This window comes from Mercenaria mercenaria, chromosome 1, assembly GCF_021730395.1.
Source record: "Mercenaria mercenaria strain notata chromosome 1, MADL_Memer_1, whole genome shotgun sequence".
Taxonomy (NCBI): domain Eukaryota; kingdom Metazoa; phylum Mollusca; class Bivalvia; order Venerida; family Veneridae; genus Mercenaria; species Mercenaria mercenaria.
The window spans coordinates 33,776,858-33,799,351 of record NC_069361.1 but is presented as its reverse complement, the minus strand read 5'-3'; the positions used below and the strand labels follow the sequence as shown (position 1 = coordinate 33,799,351).

The window sequence follows — 22,494 nt, the reverse complement described above, 5'->3', positions numbered from 1 at the left end:
TTGTCTTCGCTTTTGTTTCCAAAAAGGGGTTTTTAAAACTTAAATTGTTGAAGTTTTCGAAAGCATTGTAATAATTGGGAAATGAATAAGAGCCGCGTGGTAAAACATCCCGAAAATAATGAGAAAAACTTGGGCACTTTATTTATTTTCTGATATTAACGAGACCTATTTAAACTACATGCAGTTTTTCTCTTGTTTTTGTTTTCAAAACTATTGATCTAGAAAACGGTGGAAATAATGTTATAATGTAAATAAAACAAAATTAATTATTATCGGTAGTCCAACTTCTTAGATCCAACTTAATGTAAGGGGATAATCTTGCATTTTGTAAAGGAAAAACAAAATGTTATAGTGAACAAGATAACTTCAGCAAACTTCATTAAAACCGACTTACCTGATGTCCAGTGATTAAAGTGTAGTTGCTCAGCCGTTCAATCGGCTGCTTTAAAATATATAAATTATATTAGGTTTACTAATGTTCACGTATTTTACAAACAATTGATGTACTGTATGATTTTGTTTATATGAAGACTACAATATTCCTCAAAATGTTCACTAACTTATATTTTGCATGCTGTTTTTTTTCACTTGTTAAGCTGTTTAGCTAACATTATAAGATAGGTTTTTCTTTTTGAGGGGGGTCTGTGTGTATGCGTGAGGGGGGTGGGGGGTGGTTACCGTCACACTGACACAATTATAGGTCATATGGCGACTTTCCAGCTTTTGATTATGGAGGAAGACCCCACCCCCACCCTCGAGTGCTCTTCGTGCATCATTTAATCACATGCGACACCTGGGTAGAACAATTGACCTACCGTAAGCCAGTAGGATGGCTTCCACACAAGAAGAATTCAACGCCCAGAGCGATGCTCGAACTCGCATCGCTGAGGGGCAAGTGATTCAAAGTCAGCGACCTTAACAACTCGGCAACGGAGGCCCAACTATTAGAAGATAAAATATGGAAAATAACTTACAAGGTATTTCATAAAATATTTTCTAAATTTAAACAGCTAAACAATACGAATTTATGTAAGCCTGTTTTAAAAGTAACTTTTGTAAGATATTCGACATATTCAGACACGGGGTATTTTTACTTTTTGCGAGGAATTTGGCAAACTGTTCAGTGTGATCTGCAAACCTTTGGTTGGGAAAATATGAAAAATAACTAAGAAGTTGGAAAGCTCTCTTTATAACATGTGAAATATAAATAAAAGACAAAATATTACAATTACATGGATACGGAAATGGATGGAATGCATACATATCAAAAGATGAAGGAATACAAATGCTTCTTCATTCGCTGCTTACAACCGTAACATATCCAACCCGTATACTGGAATATACAGAGACGCATATTAAATAAAAATTTCTTCTTTAAAACACAATTATTAGTAATTCAGCCAAAAACAACTTAAGTATTAGATTGTTTTGCAAAAATATATCAATACATTACATATACTTAAAACGCCGTTATTACTAGGAAAGTTCAAGACTGCTAGCTTACAAAAATGTACGGACCATTTATGCATTTACTGGAAAAGACAGATGTTATTTATCATAGTTTCTTGTTAAGTACCTTTGAAAAAAATTTAAAATCCCAACCATAAGGAGTTAATTAAACAACAATCATTTTGAAAAACAGCCAATACCAAATACTGTTTAAACAAGTTCCTAATATAATCCAATGGGTATAAAACAGCGATCTGGGATGAAATGAAAACACTTGATTAGAAAAACCTTTATACTGATTGATATAAATCCTAAACTGTGTGCTTATATACATTCAACGGGAAAACATACATGTCCAAAAAGAGCTTTATAATATTTTATATTGTCATCTGTATTTTGAAGTAAAAATCTGATATTCTATTGACTGTATATGGACTGCACGATGCTAAAGCACTTAAAAATGAACCAAAGATTCAAATAAGGTTAAATTTCATCAAGTTATTCCCCTGTTCTGTATATTACTTTCAGACAAAAAGCTTCACATACCCTACATAGAAAATACTATACTTCAGCTAAAATGATGTGTGGAATGTAATGACAGGGACTACACAGATAATACCTTCTGTTAAGTGTAAAAAGGCATACATACGTGTAAAATGAAAACATATACATATAAAAATATAGAATGTGTCGAAATTAAAACCAACTGATATGTATGTCATGATATGTAGCAAACTAATGTTACTAAATCACAAAACTGCAAAACTATTGAAATTTTAAGGCAACACAATTAAAAGGTTTATATACCACATCTTCCTCTCAAATGTCACATAAACACATATGCATTCACTGTTTCATTTACCTTGTCCAAAACATTTTTTTTCACAATTTCTTTTAAATATTGACTATATACAACATTATAAAGGACTCAAAATGTGGTAATAGGAATTGTTTTTCCAAAAATATATCGATAACATTTGGACTTACCATCCAAAGTCCTATTTCCCATAATTTTAAAAAATACATATAATGTATATATACAATTCCTGAAGTAAGTATAACCTGAAATTTTGTTGTTTTTTTTTTTCCTTCAATAATTCTTTCAGAAATAGATCCTGATTTATGTTTTTCAAATATTCATTTCATTCATACAAAAATGGTAGCTGTCAGCATAATTAAAGTAAAAATATTATTAAAAAAAGCTTCATATAGATTGCAAATTCACAACTGCAAGATTCAGTCATATCGTACTCTCAAAACATACACAGGAAAACTTAAAACAAAACTGTCTCACCGATTTTTATTACAAATCACAGCAGTTTAGTAATAAATCATAATACTATTTCATCTCAATAAAAATTCTCTTTATTATGATAAAACTGAACAATTATAACTTCTGTCTCGTACACATACAATTATTGGCCAAATAATTTTGTCGAGTTTGTGACGCAGCAAATATGAACCGACTGTAAAATATCTCTACTTACACAGTTTATTTGTTTAAGTTTGCTGTGTTTGGTTTTTAGTCACAAATTAACATGATTTAGGTCATATGGCAAGTTACAAGATTTAATGATCGAGAACGACCGACATGCCCTTCAAGACATTATTTCGCAAACAGAAAACCATTGACCTGCCTGGAACGAGCTGGATAGCTACCAGATAACAGACAAGTACACAAAATAAGAAAACAATAACTGATATATGTACCAAAAATGTTAACCCAATTTACAGACTTTTTTAAACCGATTCCTATGAACATATCAGTGCCACTAAAATAGAAAAAGTGGAAACTCCACAGGTCAGTCAACACAACAAAAACGAAAATGTTGCAGGCTCGGTTTGATTGAGCCTGTTCATGGACGGTAGTGGAAATGCATGCTACCGTCCATGCCTTCTAAACTTATTAACATAGAAACTTAAACAAATACAAATGAGCCGCACCATGAGAAAACCAACATAGTGGTTTTGCGACCAGCACGGATCTATACCAGCCTGCGCATTCACGCAGTCTGGTCAGGATCCCTGCTGTTCGCTTTCAAAGCCTATTGCAATTAGAGACACCTTTAGTGAACAGCATGGATCCTGACCAGACTGTGTGGATGCGCAGGCTGGTCTGGATCCATGCTGGTCGCAAAGCCACTATTTTAGTTTTCTCATGGTACAGCTCAAAAATAAATACACAAATGACTAAAAGCATAATATATTCTTAACATAAAATAAAACAATTAGCTTGCCTTTATGATCAGATCAAAATCTAAAGAAAATAATATACATGTTGCAGGAAAATATCTACAGAAGAACTTTTAAATTTCTTTAGTCCCGATTAAAAAAACCTTTTCATTTCCCCAAGTAACAATATAAGAACCAAAGACATATCTTTATGCTAGAGTTACGAATTAAAAGACAGATAAGGAAATTTAAAACCATAAACTATTTATCTGAAGTGATAAGCCAAAACTGTTTAGAACTATGACAATTTACAATAACAATAGATCCTTTGACCATTCCATCTTACTGAAACAGTAACATCTCTTTTGAGACAGAACCTAGTATGATACCCCATAATATTGTTATTACACGTATGCTGTTACGAGATGGCCGATCTAAATACTAGATTGTAACTAATAATCCTATTATACTGCATAAATCATTTCTATCAAGCCAAAATTAAACAAAGGCAACTGAACAGAAAACTTGCTAGAAATGCAAACATCAGAGAAGCTAACCCTTGCTGGAACAGCAAGTCAGAACTGGGAAAGGAACTGTCAGAGAAATTCTCCTTTGCTGGAACTGCAAATGTCAGAGAATCTCTCCCTTGCTAGAATAGAAACTGTCAGAGAAATTCTCCCTTACTGGAACAGCAAACGTCAGAGAAACACTTGCTTGTTAGAACAAACTCTCCGTTGCTGGAACAGCAAATGTCAGAGAAACTGTCAGAGAAACTCTCCCTTGCTGGAATAGCAATGTCAGAGAAACTCTCCCTTGCTGGAATAGCAATGTCAGAGAAACTCTCCACTGCTCTAACAGCATATGTCAGAGAATCTCCTTCTTGCTGAAACGGAAAAAGTCAGAGAAACTCTCCCTTCCTGGAATAGCAATGTCAGAGAAACTCTCCCTTGCTGGGATAGCAATGTCAGAGAAACTCTCCACTGCTCTAACAGCATATGTCAGAGAATCTCCTTCTTGCTGAAACGGAAAAAGTCAGAGAAACTCTCCCTTACTGGAACAGCAAACATAAGAGAAACTCTTTAATCATGATCAACAACTTAACAACTACACTGTAGCCTCTTTTGAGCTAAAACTTACTGTCATATTTCTATCTAACTGATCAGCTGACCTTGCACGAACAATCTGAATTCTTCCATCACTATTTCTATCACCAGTAGTATTCTCAGCATCAATTCCACTATCTAAACTTTCTACTTGTCTCATTCTGTGTTTCTTTACTTTTTCAGCTTCATATTTAGCTTCATTTTCCTGTTCAAATTGTAGCTTACGCTCTCGAGCCTCCCTTCGGCTCATATCTGCGTCAAGTTGCCTTTTAATATCCAAGTATGATGGCCCCTCCCCTCTAGTCAAGTGATCAAATCTCGAGAACCTGCCTGCAGGCTCGCCATGACCAGCCATGTGTTCATATCTTGCTCGAAGAACGTCTGATTTAGTAAGTTCACCACTACGTTGTGTACTATCACTTTTATGCGTAGCTTCACTAGACATGCTTGATAAACTGCTAATACTAAGTCTGCTCCTTTCCATCGCATAATTTATCTGACCCTCCGGAGTTTCAGGAGCAACTATCACTTTTGGAGGATCAGCAGTTGATGCACGGGACCGTGGCCTTGACCTTACTTTATGTCGGTGATGTCCATGGCGTAAAACGTCTTTAGAAATCATTTCACTCGGTGGGAGATTCGCAGGAGCATCACCTGTATAGTCACTATATCCTGATGTACTTGTAGCATCTGAAATTTCACTCATTGTACTAGCTTTCTCAAAGCTGCCGACAGTGCTTGCTCTGTCATACACATCAAAGTTATGAGGAGATTCCCTCCGAGATCGTACTTCTGATTGCGGGAATGGAAGGTTTTCATAACCTTTAGGTCCACTTTGAGGGACAGATGGTTTTGATTCTTGCTGCTGCTTCTCATGAAGTTGAATTTCTGTAACAGAAACTGAAACTGGCAGCTGAGGAACATGACGTGTGGGAAATTCAGTGTAACGTCTGTCAACAGGTGGGGTTGGTTGAGGGGTTGTCGGTTCTTCAGTATCAAAGGCAGGATTTACCTCACCAAACACAATACTGCTGTCTGGTGACAACTGTTCTGATTTACCTTTCACTGTGATTGTTGGGCTTGGTTTTTCTTCTTTCAGATGACGACGCTGGAATTGATACTGGCGCCCAGACAATCTGTGTACACTTCTCCGTACAAAATTTTTTGCTGAAACTATAAACAGAGATATAAATTTAAAGGAAAAACAAGAGCTGTCTCCGTAGGATGACACATGCCCCCGATGGCACTTTGAATGAATAGTTATGGCCGATGTTAGAGTTTAGGACCTTTGACCTACGAAGCTGGGTCTTGCGCGCAACACATCGTCTTACTGTGTCACACATTCATGCATAGTTATTTTAAAATCCATGCATGAATGACAAAGATATGGACCGGACATGTCCATCATTGCACTATCATGAAAAATGATCTTTAACGTCTAAGTGTGACCTTGACCTTTGAACTACGGACCTGGGTCTTGCGTGTGACACGTCGTCTTATTGTGGTACACATTCATGCCAAGTTATTTGAAAATCCATCCATCGATGACAAAGATATGGACCGGACACGCCCATCAATGCACTATCCTTTAACGTCTAAGTGTGACCTTGACCTTTGAGCTACGGACCTGGGTCTTGCGCACTGCACGTCGTCTTACTGTGGTACACATTCATGCCAACTTATTTGAAAATCCATTCATCGATGACAAAGATATGGACCGGACACGAAAATTGCGGACAGACCGACAGACTGACAGACCGACAGACAGTTCAAAAACTATATGCCTCCCTTCGGGGGCATAATAAGCATTAAATGCTGGTGATGAATTTTATCCAGTCACTAATGTTTCAGCTTATAAACTAGTTTCGAGACCAGTCCCAAAAACTTGGGCAATTGATTGGTTGATTCTGAGAACAATTTTGAAATTGACCAATGGCAAGACTGTATTCTCAGACTAGTCTCAAAACTAAGTTTTAGAAATTCAGACAACAGACTGATTTTAAGCTACATGTAATGTAACTTGGTTTAAACAATATTTTATTCATATATATGTATATTTACAACACGAAACGCTACATAATTAAAGCATGAAGGATTAAGCAGAAAGCTAAGCTTATTTGAAACTCTCTCCTTAATGTAACTTGATGTCAAAAACAATTTTATACTCTAAAACTGATCTCCAAACTGTATTACTACATGGAAATCATATTAAACAATCAAATAATTCAAAAAGTATTTATTTTGAATTTACCAAACATTAATCTACAATTAACAATATGCCGTAAAAACCTGCCACAAATGCAATTACTCAGAGTAAAAGCAGACAAAAATGTTCAGGTAACAAGTAAAGCAGTCGTTACAAATGTCATACATCTTTGCAAAGAAAGACTGAAAGGAATATATGTATTTTGTTATAACATAAGAACTTACATACAGACAGTCGATCTTTTAAGAATGAATTAAAGAAATACACTGATTACATTAAACTGGCTCTATAGACCATGAACATCTAAGTTAACATTTTAAATAAGGGGAAAAATGAATCTGCATTTAAAATCAATTAAAGAATTGGTAAATAATTAATCAAATGCTGCTTTAGCTTAGACTGATGGCCCTTGAGATCTACTCTCTCCTACTAAATGAGCAAAGCAAGCCAGAAACGCAAGATTTGCTCTTTTACAAGTTGATACCCTTTCGCAACTTGTGAAAATCATTCAAAGTGCAGATAAGTACATGACATACCTCATACAAGGAAATTAGCAATAAATTTTTGAATTGGTTGATATATTGCTGTTTAGAGAAAAGCTTAGTGACATACTTGTCAAAGACCCATGAGAACGTATATAACCAGAGACACAATCAGAATTTTACTTACACTGAGAAAATAGCTGTCTTTTAAATTTTCATAACATGACATTATTATCAAAATGAACACAGATTTTTCAATATTAAGAATATTGTGATAAAAATTCCCTTTAATACACAGCAACTGTTTACTCAACATGAACAAAGTGAAACTTGATTGAGTAATATTCTTTTCTTATAATATATTTCTATGAAAAGTGTAAGTGTGCTTGTCAAAAATATACTCATCACTTATACATTTTATTATTTATGTAGGGCTATGAACATAAAGAGATATAAATATTCCCTCAAAAATGGTTTCGAGTCACACCAACAGAGTTTAGTCATATGACGATATTCCAGCCTTAATGGTACAGTAAGACCATATGTGTCTCCTGGCTCTGTGGACATTATTTCAGTCACAGGCAGGCACCTGGGTAGAACCACCAACAGTCACCAAGTCATCCAGATGGCTTCCCCATATAAAAAGCTTCTACTTCCTTAACAGTGATTCATACTCACAGTGGTGATGGGAAAGTGATTAAAGGCCTTCAACGTTTACCACTCTGTGATGGACACCACTCTTTGGAAAAGTAGTAAAGCTTTCAACTTAAATCAAAATTAGTTCAGGGTTATAAAATTAATGAAATCAACTTACTCACAAAAAAATTTGCATGTTATTTGCTCATCTTACCTGCTCTTTGGGTCATTTCCTGTTTGAGCTCATCATCCTTGTGGCGCCATCTGCAGTAGTACCATATCGCTATGGTAACTAGACCAATCAACAGAAGAATAGCAATAACAATACCAGCAATGGCAGCAGCTGTAAGCCCATCTGTATCAGCAGTTACTAAGGAAAAAGGAATTGCAACACAAAAACAGGTAATAAGAGTGTATGTAAAGAATTTCATTTAAGATTTTATCGGAGTATGCTTTACAAGGTGCGCTTGAAGTGTGAAGTTCTGCCTGTAAAATCAATTCATCTAAAGATAAAGACACTGTGTAATTTCAAACAAATGAAAATCTATAAAAAAGCTAATCAATTCAAATGTTTAGTTTCTTTAATCTTTCATTTTCAGCTCATATATCTTTAAAATCTTCTTTCAAATATGCATGCCTCCAAATGCACATAACAAAATCAAATGTTTGAATGTCTTTAAAAATGCTTGAAATGCACAGGTCTCTTTAATCATGGGGAAATATCTCAAAAACAAGCACACGGACATATACATTTTATTTAAACCTACTATAGCACAAATGTTTATTTACAACTTTGGAAAGTTTCAGTAAAATCTACATTGTAGAAAAATTTATATTTGCAAAAATGTCATAAAAATTGCAATATTCCAATAGACTCCTATTATGAAAACTTACATGAGGTCCACTCTTTTTAAATAAGTCTAATGGAAAATCGAGCACATAACCTTATCTTTTTTATTTGCCAAATTTTCTTAGTATATTATGAAGTTTTGAAAAATCAGAATTATTAAAATTCTGCATTGTGGAATAATGTTTTGCCTGAACATATAGAACTACCTTAACTTGCAGGATGTATTATGTCATTCATTTCAAATAAATTCCAAAGATACATTGTATCATTTGATTTCATATATTTACATTTTTTATCTTCCATTTTGTTACATGTACTTTGTCATATGCAACAAGAGAGACTAATATGCCGGACAAAGATACTTGGCTGAACAGTTGTTCACTCCTCTTTAAATGGTTAAAAATAATGTTCCTACAAGTTTTTTGTACAGAAAAGATGGGGTAAATGTTAATAATTGTTCAAGAAAGAACATTAGCATCTACATTACAGTTTACTCTCTAAGTCATATAACTATGCACCCTTTCAAAAGGTAACATCTGATTAAATCAAAATATCTACATATAACATGAATATATATACAAATGTATATGACACAAAGCAGGCACATACTATATCTGAGCAATTAAGTCTGTGCTGATGAAGAAATGAAAAAATATGTGTTAAAAATATAGGTATACCTTTACATCTATTACCGACATAGCCATATAAGCATTCACATGTATAGTTGGACTCATTCTTTGGATTTGTAACACACTTTGTTCCTTCTGAGCATGGTAAGTGGGAGCAAGCCTCTGAAGAAAGAAAAATTTTAAAACATTTAATTCTTTTCATTTATTTACAATTTTTGTTTTTGATGGGTTTAACGTCGCACCAACACAACTATAGGTCATACGGCAACTTTCCAGCTTTGACGGTGGAGGAAGACCCCAGATGCCCCTCCATGCATTATTTCATCATGAGCAGGCACATGGGTAGAACCACCGACCTTCTGTGAGCCAGCTAGATGGCTTCCTCACATGAAGAATTCAATGCCCACAGTGAGGCTCGAACCTACATCAGATTCTGTGAGGGTCATTTACTTACATCTTTTATTTTACCTTTATTTATCTTATCCTATTTCTTTTTTACGTAGCATCTAAAAATGATAGTGCAACAAATTGTAATATGGTAGCAGCAAACATTTATTGGTACAGATTATTACTATTATACTAGATTTATATGGCACCTTTTTCATGATAAATACAATCAAAGTCGCTTTCCATAGCGCAAAGGTGGCAACTCAGGGCACCCAATTCATCCTCTACTTGTACAGACACAGCGCGATATGACAAGAGGGACCGTTTAAGAGAAAGCCCCCAGAACAAAGAGTGAGAAAGATGAACCTGCCTTAGCAGTGTAACACAATGATAGCTTGCAGGTCAGGTTCCAGTTAATTAATCATTGTGTTTATTCTATCTGATATTGTTATTGAAAATTCAGATACTTCTTAGAAATATGGATCATTTTGTTTACATGTTTAGGACCTTGTTTATATTTACTACTCTAGCAAATTTCATAACAGCTGAACATTTTATCCATTAAGTTTTGGCATAAATTACAAAATATGACCAGTCAGATATACAAGTTCTCAAAAGAAGTTGTTTTGACACACCTTTAATAATTTAATTACTTTGTTATTGTTTTCGATAAAATTTTCATTAATTAGTCAGGAATGTTAATTACTTTTTTTGCCTGGTCAGCATATTGTTGTTGTTTACAACCTTAACTAAGTGAATCACAATCGAATGTTTTGTCAATCAGATTTGAACTTAATTACTTTGTTTGTTTCAGTACCAGTCATTTAATTACGAAAATATCCAATGGTGATTAATTGTTTACAGTTATATGAGTACATTTTAATTTTTTTGAAAATGCTATGAATACTTTTGAAATATTTGTAAACATGTCATTGAGATGCAGTTCTACAAAAAGGTATAAATATTTAGGAAAAATGCTTAGAGAGGACTGAATTAAAAAGAGAGGGCGGAATAAGAGGTATAAAATCTGGGAATTAGAAATGTTTCACAAAAATTGAATATAAGGATAATTGAAGAATGCAAGATCAGGTAAGAGAGAGGGTTAAGAAATATGGAAGATATGGAAAGGGTTAGATTAATGCAACATAGACCTTTTTGGCTTAGAAATATGAATTATTTAAAAGCTTGGCATGGAACAAAAACAGTTAAAGAAGATGATGTATTTATAACTAGATCGATTCTTAGTATAGTTCATCTTGTAAATAAACCCTTGTGTGTGTTAAAAAACAACTGAATTTCTTAACCTATGCAACCTATATATAGGTGTGTGGTGTTACAACAGCCGCCTGTAAAAAGCTGCCACATGTCTCAAGCACCCAGACCCCAAATTTCAAAACTGACTCTCTTTGTTCTAATTTCAACTTATGTTAAGCAACCACCAGCCTAAAGCAGCACGATTGTGTCACACCCCTGGTTGGCTGCTTAATACAGGCTCAACTGTATATAAAAATATATCTACAGAATAACACCACTGGAAAGACTGAAACTTGTCTAACTTATAAGACTTGTTGTTCTAAAGAGGTTCACTTACTAAGAAACAGGTGTAACTAAATAGGTAATATCTGCATGTAAGTTTTCACAAAATATATATGATAACTTTGATAAAATGTCATTACCTGTACATTTAAATCCGTTACAGAAACAGTTCCCATGAGGATCTTGCCAGCAAGCTGGACTATGACATACTTTCTTGTCTATACAGTCATCTGAAAATGTGAAAACATGAGGAAAATGTGAAAAGACTTTTAAGTAGTGAAATTATTCTTGCATAAAGAATAATGAAGATGAATCAAATTTATTTGGAAACAACACTGTTTGCCTGCCATATGTAAACGACTTTGACCACTATTACAAATTTAGTTGGGTAGCTTAAAAATAGCTTATTTTCTAGTAACTTTTCCCTCACCTTTGTGAATCTAGCTAGTGTCATCACGTGAGGAAGCCACCTAGCTGGTTTCCACACATCTATGATTCACTCTTGATGCCCATGTATGCCCTAAATAATGCTTAGAAAGGTACCCGAGGTCTTCCTCCACCATAAACAGCTGTGAAGTTACTATATATGATCTAGATTGTATGAGTCTTAAAATCAAAACAAACAAACCAGACGGAACCCATACAACATACAAAACACATGCATAACACCCATGTCTCTTTGATATACCCGTCTAACAAAATATTGCTGAGGGAAGAAGTCTCTTTTCGAATATTTGTCACACTTTCTTTTATATTTCATTTTATTGGTGGTGTATTGCAGGTGGGGTATTGCAGGTGGGGATAGGCGTGTGGGGGTCGCAGATGGAGACAAAAACATCATTCTTTTCTTGAACCCCTGATGATGTAAGAAATGTACTCAAGGTAGACAGGTAAAACAATTTTTTTATGCTTATGCTGCTGCTTGCTTTAATCTTACTTCACAGTTTACACACAATAACATTTACCACAGTTCACACAAAGTAACACTTACCACAGTTCACACACAATAACATTTACCACAGTTCACACAAAGTAACACTTACCAACATAAACAGCAAAAACATCTGCAGACACTGCCTCTGAAAATATTTAAAAACATTTTTATTTAACACTAGGAAAAGCATGCAAAAATCATATGTTTGTAAAAAAGATACAAATCCAAAGCACTAACTCACAACAAAATGTATATACATTAACCAAACAATAATAGTGTAGACTGTAGACATTAATATTCCACCAGGTTTAAGATTCACAAGACCACAAATATTAAATTAATAAATCAGATACTGCTTTCTGCCTCAGAGTAAATATGCCTTAACTTTTGGAAAATAAATAGCTGTGATCTATACTGGCTACAGGTAATCACTCTGTGATAGTTTAAGTCAAAGGCCAAAGTGCTCTCCCCTTCTTGTGTCCTTATCCTCATGTGATAAAAAGGCATTTACTATGATATAAAGTGCTTTTGGTAAAATGTTACTCAAATGTTTTTTTGTTGAGCTTAATGTCACACCAACACAATTATAGCTGATATGGCTTCTTTCCAGCTTTTCATGGTGGAGGAAGACCCCAGGTGCCCTACCAGGCATTATTTCATTACGGGTGGGCACCTGGGTAGAACCACCGACCTTCCGTAAGGCAGCTGGATGACTTCCTCATTACTTAAATGTGGACCAGATGCAGTTGTTTTTTAGTCAGGAACTGAACTCAGAGTTTGTCCACATTCCTCCATTGAAAACTTGATGTGTGTCCACTGGACACTGGAGCCCTCAGTTACTGTCACTGTATGGTCATTATGTTGTTAATGCAAGACTATCACCTTTGACAGTGTGGGTGGGTGGTGGAGGGGGTGGGATACTTCAGAACACAATCAAGAAACACAGATAAAAGAAACTGAGAGCATAATGTTTTAAGGACAGGATATGGTTAATGGTAAATCTAAAACAAAACCCTAGTTGTATAATTTCATGATGAATAAACCCAACAAAAAACAAAACTTCCTTAATCAAATTTGGTTGCCAGTCCGAAATAGCTCCACAAAACTTATTAAATAAAAACTTAAATGGATCAGTTTCAAGACTTACCAGAGAACAGAACAGAACCGTTACCAGAGGAAAACATGAAATGTGGAGGACTACCGCTTGGTTGCCATTGACACTGAATGGCAGAGTTACTACTTCCAGGTTCTAGTACTGTGAACCAGCCTGTCATATTGGCACAGTCTGAAGAGGATTCTATGGGCATACTCATGATAGAAAAACTGTGGTCCAGGGTTGAAACACTGAAAACAATGAAGAGCATAAACATTATAAAATATGAATTATATAAAACAAACAAGAAAAGGTAATAGTAAAAGTTCTTGAATGTAGGGAAAATGTACAATTTCTATATGTAACATCATTTGCAGAATCCCACTGGGTTCTGAAGACGCTAAAAAAGGAAACAAACATACATTTACAATATTAACATAAACATATAAAAACCTTCATAAAATTTATATTATGTCAATAAATGTTAATTTCCTCTCACACTTGTTTTAAATATGCATTATAGTAATATGTTTATGCTTCGCCATGCAATGTGCATACAGTAAAACATCAACTGATCATGGTCACATGGGGGTAAACAAAGTGCTTGAATTAATCAGAACAATACAAAAATAGAAAATATCAGAAAAACAGCTAGAGACCACATGAAATGTTTGAGTGAGCTCAGGTGATTGATGCTACAGTGAGACGTGTTTCACTGTTACGAGTGTAGATAAAATGGTGTTTTAACCACATCTGCCCTCCTCATTAACACCTGTTTACTGTTCTTTTGAGGCTTCCATGCTTAGCTCAACAGGGACAGCACAGATCAGGGGGTCATGAGTTCGATCCCTGGTGAGATGTATGTCCTCCGTGACGATTTGATAAAAGACATTGTGTCTGAAATCATTCGTCCTCTGATTCATGTGGGGAAGTTGGCAGTTACTTGCGGAAAACAGGCTTGCACTGGTACAGAATTTAAGAAATCTAGTAAGGTTAACAGCCTGCTATTACATAACTGAATTACTCTTGAAAAATGGCACTAGTCCCAAAACAAGCAAACTGTCTTTTTGAAATACCCCTTGGAAAAGGTTTAGCTGGAATGCACTGTGAAATCATTGATGGCATTATAATTCCATGTTCTGGCTAGAAAGGCTACTGTGTAATGATACAAATTTGTGGATTTTTATTTCTGAAGATAAAATCAATGAGCAGTTCAATTGTTAAGAGATTGTTCAATCATGAAAATCCATTAAAGTTAGTCCTCAATGGATGACAATGATTTCACAGTGTATTGTTGGTAATCATACCTATGTATGCTGCAGAAGTCTGGAACTGATCCTGGAAACTGACTAGAGAAGGTACTGTGTAGAATTCTTGAACAATCAAACCAGCTTGTAATGTTTGTGGCCTCAGAAAATATTGGCCAGTCAGAATGGTTGTACGACTGACCTGCAGCTCCAAACACAATGTATGCCATTTCATCTCCACCAGTATAAAATGCTATTTTTACCTGAAACATACAGAAAAAAAGCTTTTAAAAACTATTTTTACATTATGTCAAAAATATTGTTTTTGACATTACAAACCTTTTATTTACTTAAGCATTTTGGTCAAGTCATCAGGTCAACAAAATCTTTGGCACACTGGTACATGTACCTGACCATAGGAAGTACAGCACAGAATTGCTATGATAAAAGTATGATTCACAATGTCTGAAGTTACAGACTTACAGACTTAATTAACTCCATGTTTTAAGACATGGACATGTTGTCAGGTTACATAAAAACAAATATGCATTGCAAGTTATCTGACTAATTACTGAATGAAAAGAAACTGTCATCTCTGTATAATTATGTGATCTTATTCACAAAAGCAGAGAAAATTATTATATTATAAAGTAATCTTTGAAATATTTCAGTGTTGTATTGGTTTGGTTACAAGGACTTAAAATGTGTGCCCAGACACCCCCAAAATATTACCTCCCCTAAATGATAACAATCGATATCCCTTCATTAGTCATTTTTCCCTTTATTTATGTTTTGTACATCATTATATTTCAACAGTGCAATGAACACCGCTTGCTTGAACATTAACCTTTAGCCTGCTGTCGGCATATTCTGTTAGTCATCTAAACAACTTCCACATAGTAAGAATTCTACACCCAAATTAACCTTTAGCCCGCTGTCGGCATATGATTCTGCCTTTGCAACCTGTGCAGACCAAGATCAGCCTGCACATCCATGTAGTCTGATCATGGTCTGCACTGTTAGATATTCAGTCAGTAAATTTTCAGTACACACCCCTTCAAACTGAATGTTGGGCCAATCCATTATAGAAATTTAGCAGGGTAAAGGTTAATGTCCGAGTACTAATACATGTTTGATTCATCTTCAAGTGTCCACAGCTGATTTACAAATGTTGTTATTCTATCTAATTGTCACATAGCTGCACCCAGGGATCGAGCTTGCAAACCCCTAATTCAGTTTTCAGTTTAACATACCATGGCAATAGGGCGGATACTGAAATAATTACCAAAATATTTATTATAAATTCAATCTATTTATTGTATAGACCAAACTTACTAACTCTGGGTCTCGTGCATTATTTTTTATGAATCAACAATTACTCTTGGTACTACCTCCTATACACAATGTGTTGGTTACAAGATTCTGTTATGTAAATTTTTGTTATTATTTATATGAAGGCATAAAACAAGATATTCAGCAGGATAGGTCTTCAACCTTTAGCCTGCTGACGGCAAGTGATTCTGCCTTTGCAACAAGTGCAGACCAAGATGTCTGCACTGTTCGCTATTCAGTCAGTATATTTTCAGTGAACACCCCTTTGAATAATAAGTGGTACTGCCCAAACTGAATGATGGACCAGTCCATTTTAGAAATTTAGCAGGCTAAGGGTTACTTATAAGCAACTAAAGCAACAACGGTTCTGCAGGGATGTGATCTGTTGCCTACTATAACATGTATCCTGTCCATTTTAGTGGTTTAATCCCTAAGTCAAATAGCAACTATTTAAGCACTAATTTAAAGAACTAAATAAAATCTTGTTCAACACACAATGGTTCAAATCACTTCTGCAAACAAGTTCATGAAATAGGTCATACCCATCAAATTTCAAAAGCAAAAATTTAATGAGAACACCTATAAATCAGTAACTTTATACTGCTGGTATAATGACTGATCGATACCCAGTTACACAAAATGTCAATCTATGAAAAGCTGTGGCAAGTTAAATAGAGTGTGAATTACAAATATCTATAACCGTTTTATAATTAATGACAACATACTGCCCATCTGATTTTCATTAGCTTCAATTCTCTTGTGATGTCTGTGACAAAAAAAGTCTTTATGCTCTCCCTTGGTGATAAATCATTCAACTCTTTTTTTTGAAACTAAAATAGTAAATTTGCCATCTTTTACTGTCAAAATGAAACCATACAAAAACACCAACTGTTCCAGGTTGCAAGATGAGAAAAATGTCTGATTTATTCAAGGCTTTGAGCAATCCACACTTAGAAAATTTAAGGATAATGGCAGGGAACTACATGAACAGCTCGAGTGGGCCCTGCGTGCTCAAGTAGGCCCCGGTACTTAGTGGGCCAAGACGCTTGAGACATCTATGCTCATACAAGCAGTGTTTAACTGGATTTACAATACAAATGACAAAAAGTCTCATGCTGCAATGGACAATGTATTTCCTGGTAAAAAAACTTGTAAAGTCAATTTATGAAATGAGCTACAAGTTCTATATAAATTGCATGTAGATAGACCTGATTTTTAACAGCCTATAGAGTACGGTACTTGTATGTGAAATTAAAGACACAACTTAAAGTCTTCAGCCAGAAAAAGAAAACCTGCAACAATTATATGTTTTACTAAGATAATCTGAACAATAATATCTTTAATAACAAAAATCTATATATGGGATTAAGATCAATAATGTTATCAAAAATGTGAATATTAATTAAAATTCAAACAAAATTATGACATTTATTTAGTATAGAGATAACAGGACCTTTTGTTTCATTTTGGCGCGAAAATTACAGGCCAAAGCAAATCAGGTTATCTTTATTGACTATTTACATTTCTTTTATTTGCATACTTCTTAAGCCATCATGAAATGTTAAACTGTGTTTGAATAGAAGTATTTACAAATAATGTATTGTAACATTTATGTTTAAGTACCCTAAATAAATAAACATAATGAGATTTTGGTCAAACCAGATACACAATATTTCAATCTTGACAGACAGTATAGTTACATGAAAGAATAATGTATGCATTATACATAATATAGTATACACTCACTAAATGACTTGCCGGTCCATAGTAAAAACTATCGCACAAGGTCCAAAGCACTGTGGCACAATATTTTTTATTACTGACCAGCATGCCATTTAATAAGTGTTTTATTACATGACATCAGAAATTAATTTTCACAGTTTTTTGTTCAAATTTTTTATTTATTAGCCCAGTAAAACATGTGTTGAATATAGATCGGTCATGATAGCACAAACTACGGACTGGCAATAATATAAGGAATCATGTAATAAAACAAGATATTATACAGCACTGATTACTTGAATGAGTATTAATTCTCTGTGGAATAATTTTGAAACATACGAACATAAAAATTGTGGTAAATGTAATTATGTGCCTACATTTGGACAAAAACTTCCAGCATGATTTGTGAAAAAGATCTGATGATATAATTAGTGTACTGTAGCCTTTTCATATTTAACCTCCCTTCAGAGTCAGTGAAGTAGTGGAAGGGTTCCAGTGGTACAGTGATTGCAGGATGGAACTACAATCTACAATGCTAGCAATTAGCTTTTGGTTCCCAGACACAACTTGTGTTCAGTGCTTAGTGATTTTAAATTCTTGAACTGGCATTATTTCCAGCAGTATCAGCCAAAGTTTGAAGCTGGGTGGGGTTGGGGGGGGGTCAAATATAACACCTGCCATAGACTCGACTGGAAATAAGTTGTTCCATTCATTCCAGGTGGGACTTTCTCTGCCTACGGAAGTTTATTTAGTAACCTATACCATCATCTGTAGTATTTAGCATATGACAAAACACACTTAAACCATGCAAGCTTTTCATGAAAATCCCGAAATACAATATAATAACATCAAATCTTGTAAATAATAAAAGCATCTAATCAATACACAGTGATAAAGATAATTAAAAAGCACTGTGGGTATTGATAATCCATTTCCCTATGACAATAAAACATCTTGCTTTGTCCGAGAAATGATGTAAGAAACTTTCCAATAACATAATTTCTGTTTCACCGAATATTGAAAAAGGAACAAAATTCAATTTTGAACACAGCAGTCTAGCAAACCAGCTATTTCACATCACATAAAAGTACACAATTACAAATGTTTGAAGTTCAATATAAAGTGAATAAACATCATTGTATAATATTATGATATCATGAATATTCATGACAGACTACTTTTTTATGGTGGAGTAAACCTATGAAATTCACTCTGCATGAAGAAGTAAAAAGTCCTATTCATCTACATTTGTATGTTAAAAAAATGAAATCCATCAATTTATGGTATCCCTATGAAAAATTCTTACTTTCCCAAAACATGAAATTCTCTGTCAATGAAATTAACTGATTTGAGCCATGTCATGAGAAAACCAACATAGTGGCTTTGCAACCAGCATGGATCCAGACCAGCCTGCGCATCCACACAGTCTGGTCAGGATCCATGCTGTTCACTAACAGTTTCTCTAAAAAAAGCGAACAGATGGATGCGCAGGCTGGTCTGGATCCATACTGGTCGCAAAGCCACTATGTTGGTTTTCTCATGGCGCGACTCATTTCATGATACTGAATTGCCATAACTGTCAGGGCAAATTATATGCATGCATTTTATCATGAACATGTACTACAAAAACAACTACTGAATGTGTCAGAGAAGATGGCTTTTAGAAATAACCAGAACCATTTACAGCCTCAAGGTCACTTTGACCTTGACTTTTATCCAGGGTTGGCATAAAAGCGGGAAATACTAGTTTTTACCAGGACAGCGGGAAAAACAGGAAAATAGTGGGAAATAGAGGTATTTCCCAGGAACCATTTACAGCCTCAAGGTCACTTTGACCTTGACTTTTATCCAGGGTTGGCATAAAAGTGGGAAATACTAGTTTTTACCAGGACAGCGGGAAATACAGGAAAATAGTAGGAAATAGAGGTATTTCCCGGGAAAAAGTGGGAAATAGTGGGGAAAAGTCAACATTTCATTGTATGAGCAGAGACTTAAACAAATGTAATTCAGTTAACATGAAACATTTCTCTCAATTAAAAACAAATAATATAAATATTCTTTTTAAGCACTAAATGTACTAAAATCAAGTCCTAAATTTTTATTTCAATTGTTTTTTTTTCTTTTTTGTTTACCAAAAGTGCCTATTACTATTGAGAATCAGAGCATCAGATTGTGATGCCTAATTATACATTATTAACACCTTTTCACAACAACTGGAACTAATACTCTTTTCACACTAGGTTGGCCCCTCAATTGTCATAATTAGTTACCTGTACAATGTATAGGTAATCTATTAGCCTGAAGCTGTATTTGTCTGACTGGTAATACAATGCTTAATAATGAATTTGATTATCTTGTAACTGAATGAACTGAGCTGAAAATGAAGAATATATAGCATTATTATGATTAACTGAGTAGTGAATTGGTAAAATATGCATGTATTGAACTAGCATACATTTGATTACTTCTAATTTATCGATGTGACTTAAATGTTTGCAAATTTATTGAATTAATTTATATTAAAAAGTAAATTTTCATGTCAAAAATTTTCAAATATTGAGTATTTCCCACTATTTCCCACTTTTGTGAAATTTGGATCATCACCTGTGGTAATTCCCGCCCACGGGAAATACTTGCCAACCCTGCTTTTATCCTTCTATCACTATGGTAACCTACTGACCACAAACAATCATCCTATAAACAGACTTCCAGAAAGTCGTCGGGTCGTCGGTTCAACGGACATGACTGGAAAATTTTGATGCGGTCCACTGTTTCTTAATCATGCAGACTGATGTGGTCCAACTGACCGGCATTTATCGTACTCAGAAAACCGCAACATCTTGGACAACACATCAAAATGGTGTCACTAACATATTATGCCGGGGCAGTGTTAATTAACGCCTGACAATCGTAGTGAAAAGAAAAGAATGTACAAAAATAAGAGGGTTTACTGAACATTTAATGAGAAATGGACTAAAAATCGCACCTTGCTCGTATATGATGGAGAAAAGCAACATATGAGGTGCTTTAACATTTTATTTTTTTTTGGTCTGGCTTATTTATTGTTTTTCGGTCCGGCAGATTTTTATGCATTGCTGGACCGAATGTCCGGCCATTTTTTCCAACTTTCCTGAAGTCTGTATAAAGCTTGATGACCCTAAGTTCAAGCATTCTCCAGTTATTCTTCAGAAACCATTTTCAGTCTCAAGGTCATGGTGACCTTGACATTGACAAACTGGCCCCAAAACTATAGGAACCATATACTGAGTGCAGACTATCATCCTATGAAGTTTTATGGCTGCAGTTCTCAGCAAGTTTCCTGTTATTGATCATCAGAAATCTTAGTCGTGAAGTCCCTGCTACCATGACCTTTGACCTACTAACCCTGAACACTGTGCACAGGTAGTCATCCTATGAATCTTGATGGTACATGTATATGCCAAAATAACCTCTAATTGATGAATAGTAGCCAAATCATCTATCTACATACAGACAAACCACCATGAGGAAAAAATAAAATGAGGTTATGGTTAAGAGGCTGGAACCATCAAAATTATGTCTCTTCACAAAATCTTTTTATCTGTCAAAGTTTTAAAGACAAAAGTATTTGAAGGTACAAATAGAATTACCAGACTAATATCCTTTTTCTCCCAGTTAAGTGTATCTGCAGATTTATATGGTATTCCTGGCTGTATATTCATCACATTTTCTGCATCAGGGTTCAAGGTCATATTGGATGTCCAAAGGTCATATACACTGGTGGCACCCCCTAGGTCACCCTGCGGAACCTTCATTACCAAATGCCATCCTAGGACCACTCCAAACAGATTTGCTACCACGATGCAGTACCTCCACATTATTGTTTCTTCATTCTAGAAAACAAATAAAGAATAAAATAAAATGTATGAGGGTAAATATTTTATCTTTAAAACCGGGAGATGATTTCAAATGTTTGATCTCAAATTTTTCTCATTGTTTTAAATACATTGTAAGTGATGGAAAACAAGCAGAATCTATTTCCCGAGAAAAATATGATCACAAATTCGATAAATAAAAAATAGCAATTTGTACGCCGTAGTCGGAAGCCTTTTATCAAATTCTTGTTTTTCTCGGGACTGATTAATTTAAATCATAATAAACTTATTGTTTTCTTTAAAAGTATTTAAGGCCTGGACTGTGCTCATGAATTGATGAATTCGTTTTACTGCTTGAGTAAATAAATAGATATAACGCTGATTTAATACAGAAATCACTATTAAAATTTCCTATTCAATAGATATGCCTCGGACCCGAGTGAGATTATTTATAAATAAAATATTTACAAAAAATGTAATAACGGCAACATTATGACAACTCATCATAACTTTTACCAGCAATTACCCTACACACCAGATACACAATGAGTCACTCCTAATTCTGTAAATATTTGTACGTGACATAATTTCTGAATCAAAGAGCTAGAAGTATTAAGAATAAAACAATAAAATACGGATATATTTGTATAAATAATGAAAATATGAACGTGCCTGTTACATTTGTCTATCCACTTTCATCTGAATTTCTTGGAAACATCGATAACTGATTCTGGAAAGAGGAATAATGTCCTAGATTGCACACCTGTTTTGTTTTTCGGTCTCGCACCTGTACCGGCGTTCAGGTACATTTCTTCCTATTAAGGGAGCTAACTCTCCTTTACTTCAAAGAGAGGCAACTGCG

General features: G+C 34.7%; 1 protein-coding gene across 1 annotated transcript; it reads right to left on the bottom strand.

The window, feature by feature from the left end:
• Positions 1-1,173: 1,173 nt before the first annotated feature.
• Positions 1,174-22,453, bottom strand: LOC123542112 (uncharacterized). The gene is made up of 9 exons (XM_045327779.2): positions 22,305-22,453; positions 21,408-21,650; positions 14,785-14,987; positions 13,532-13,728; positions 12,494-12,529; positions 11,591-11,680; positions 9,576-9,689; positions 8,263-8,418; positions 1,174-5,897 (listed from the first exon to the last, which is right to left on the bottom strand). The coding sequence occupies exons 2-9, from the start codon at positions 21,633-21,635 to the stop codon at positions 4,726-4,728; spliced, it is 2,196 nt and encodes a 731-aa protein (XP_045183714.2). The 5' UTR covers positions 21,636-21,650; positions 22,305-22,453; the 3' UTR covers positions 1,174-4,725.
• Between the last annotated feature and the right edge of the window lie 41 nt (positions 22,454-22,494).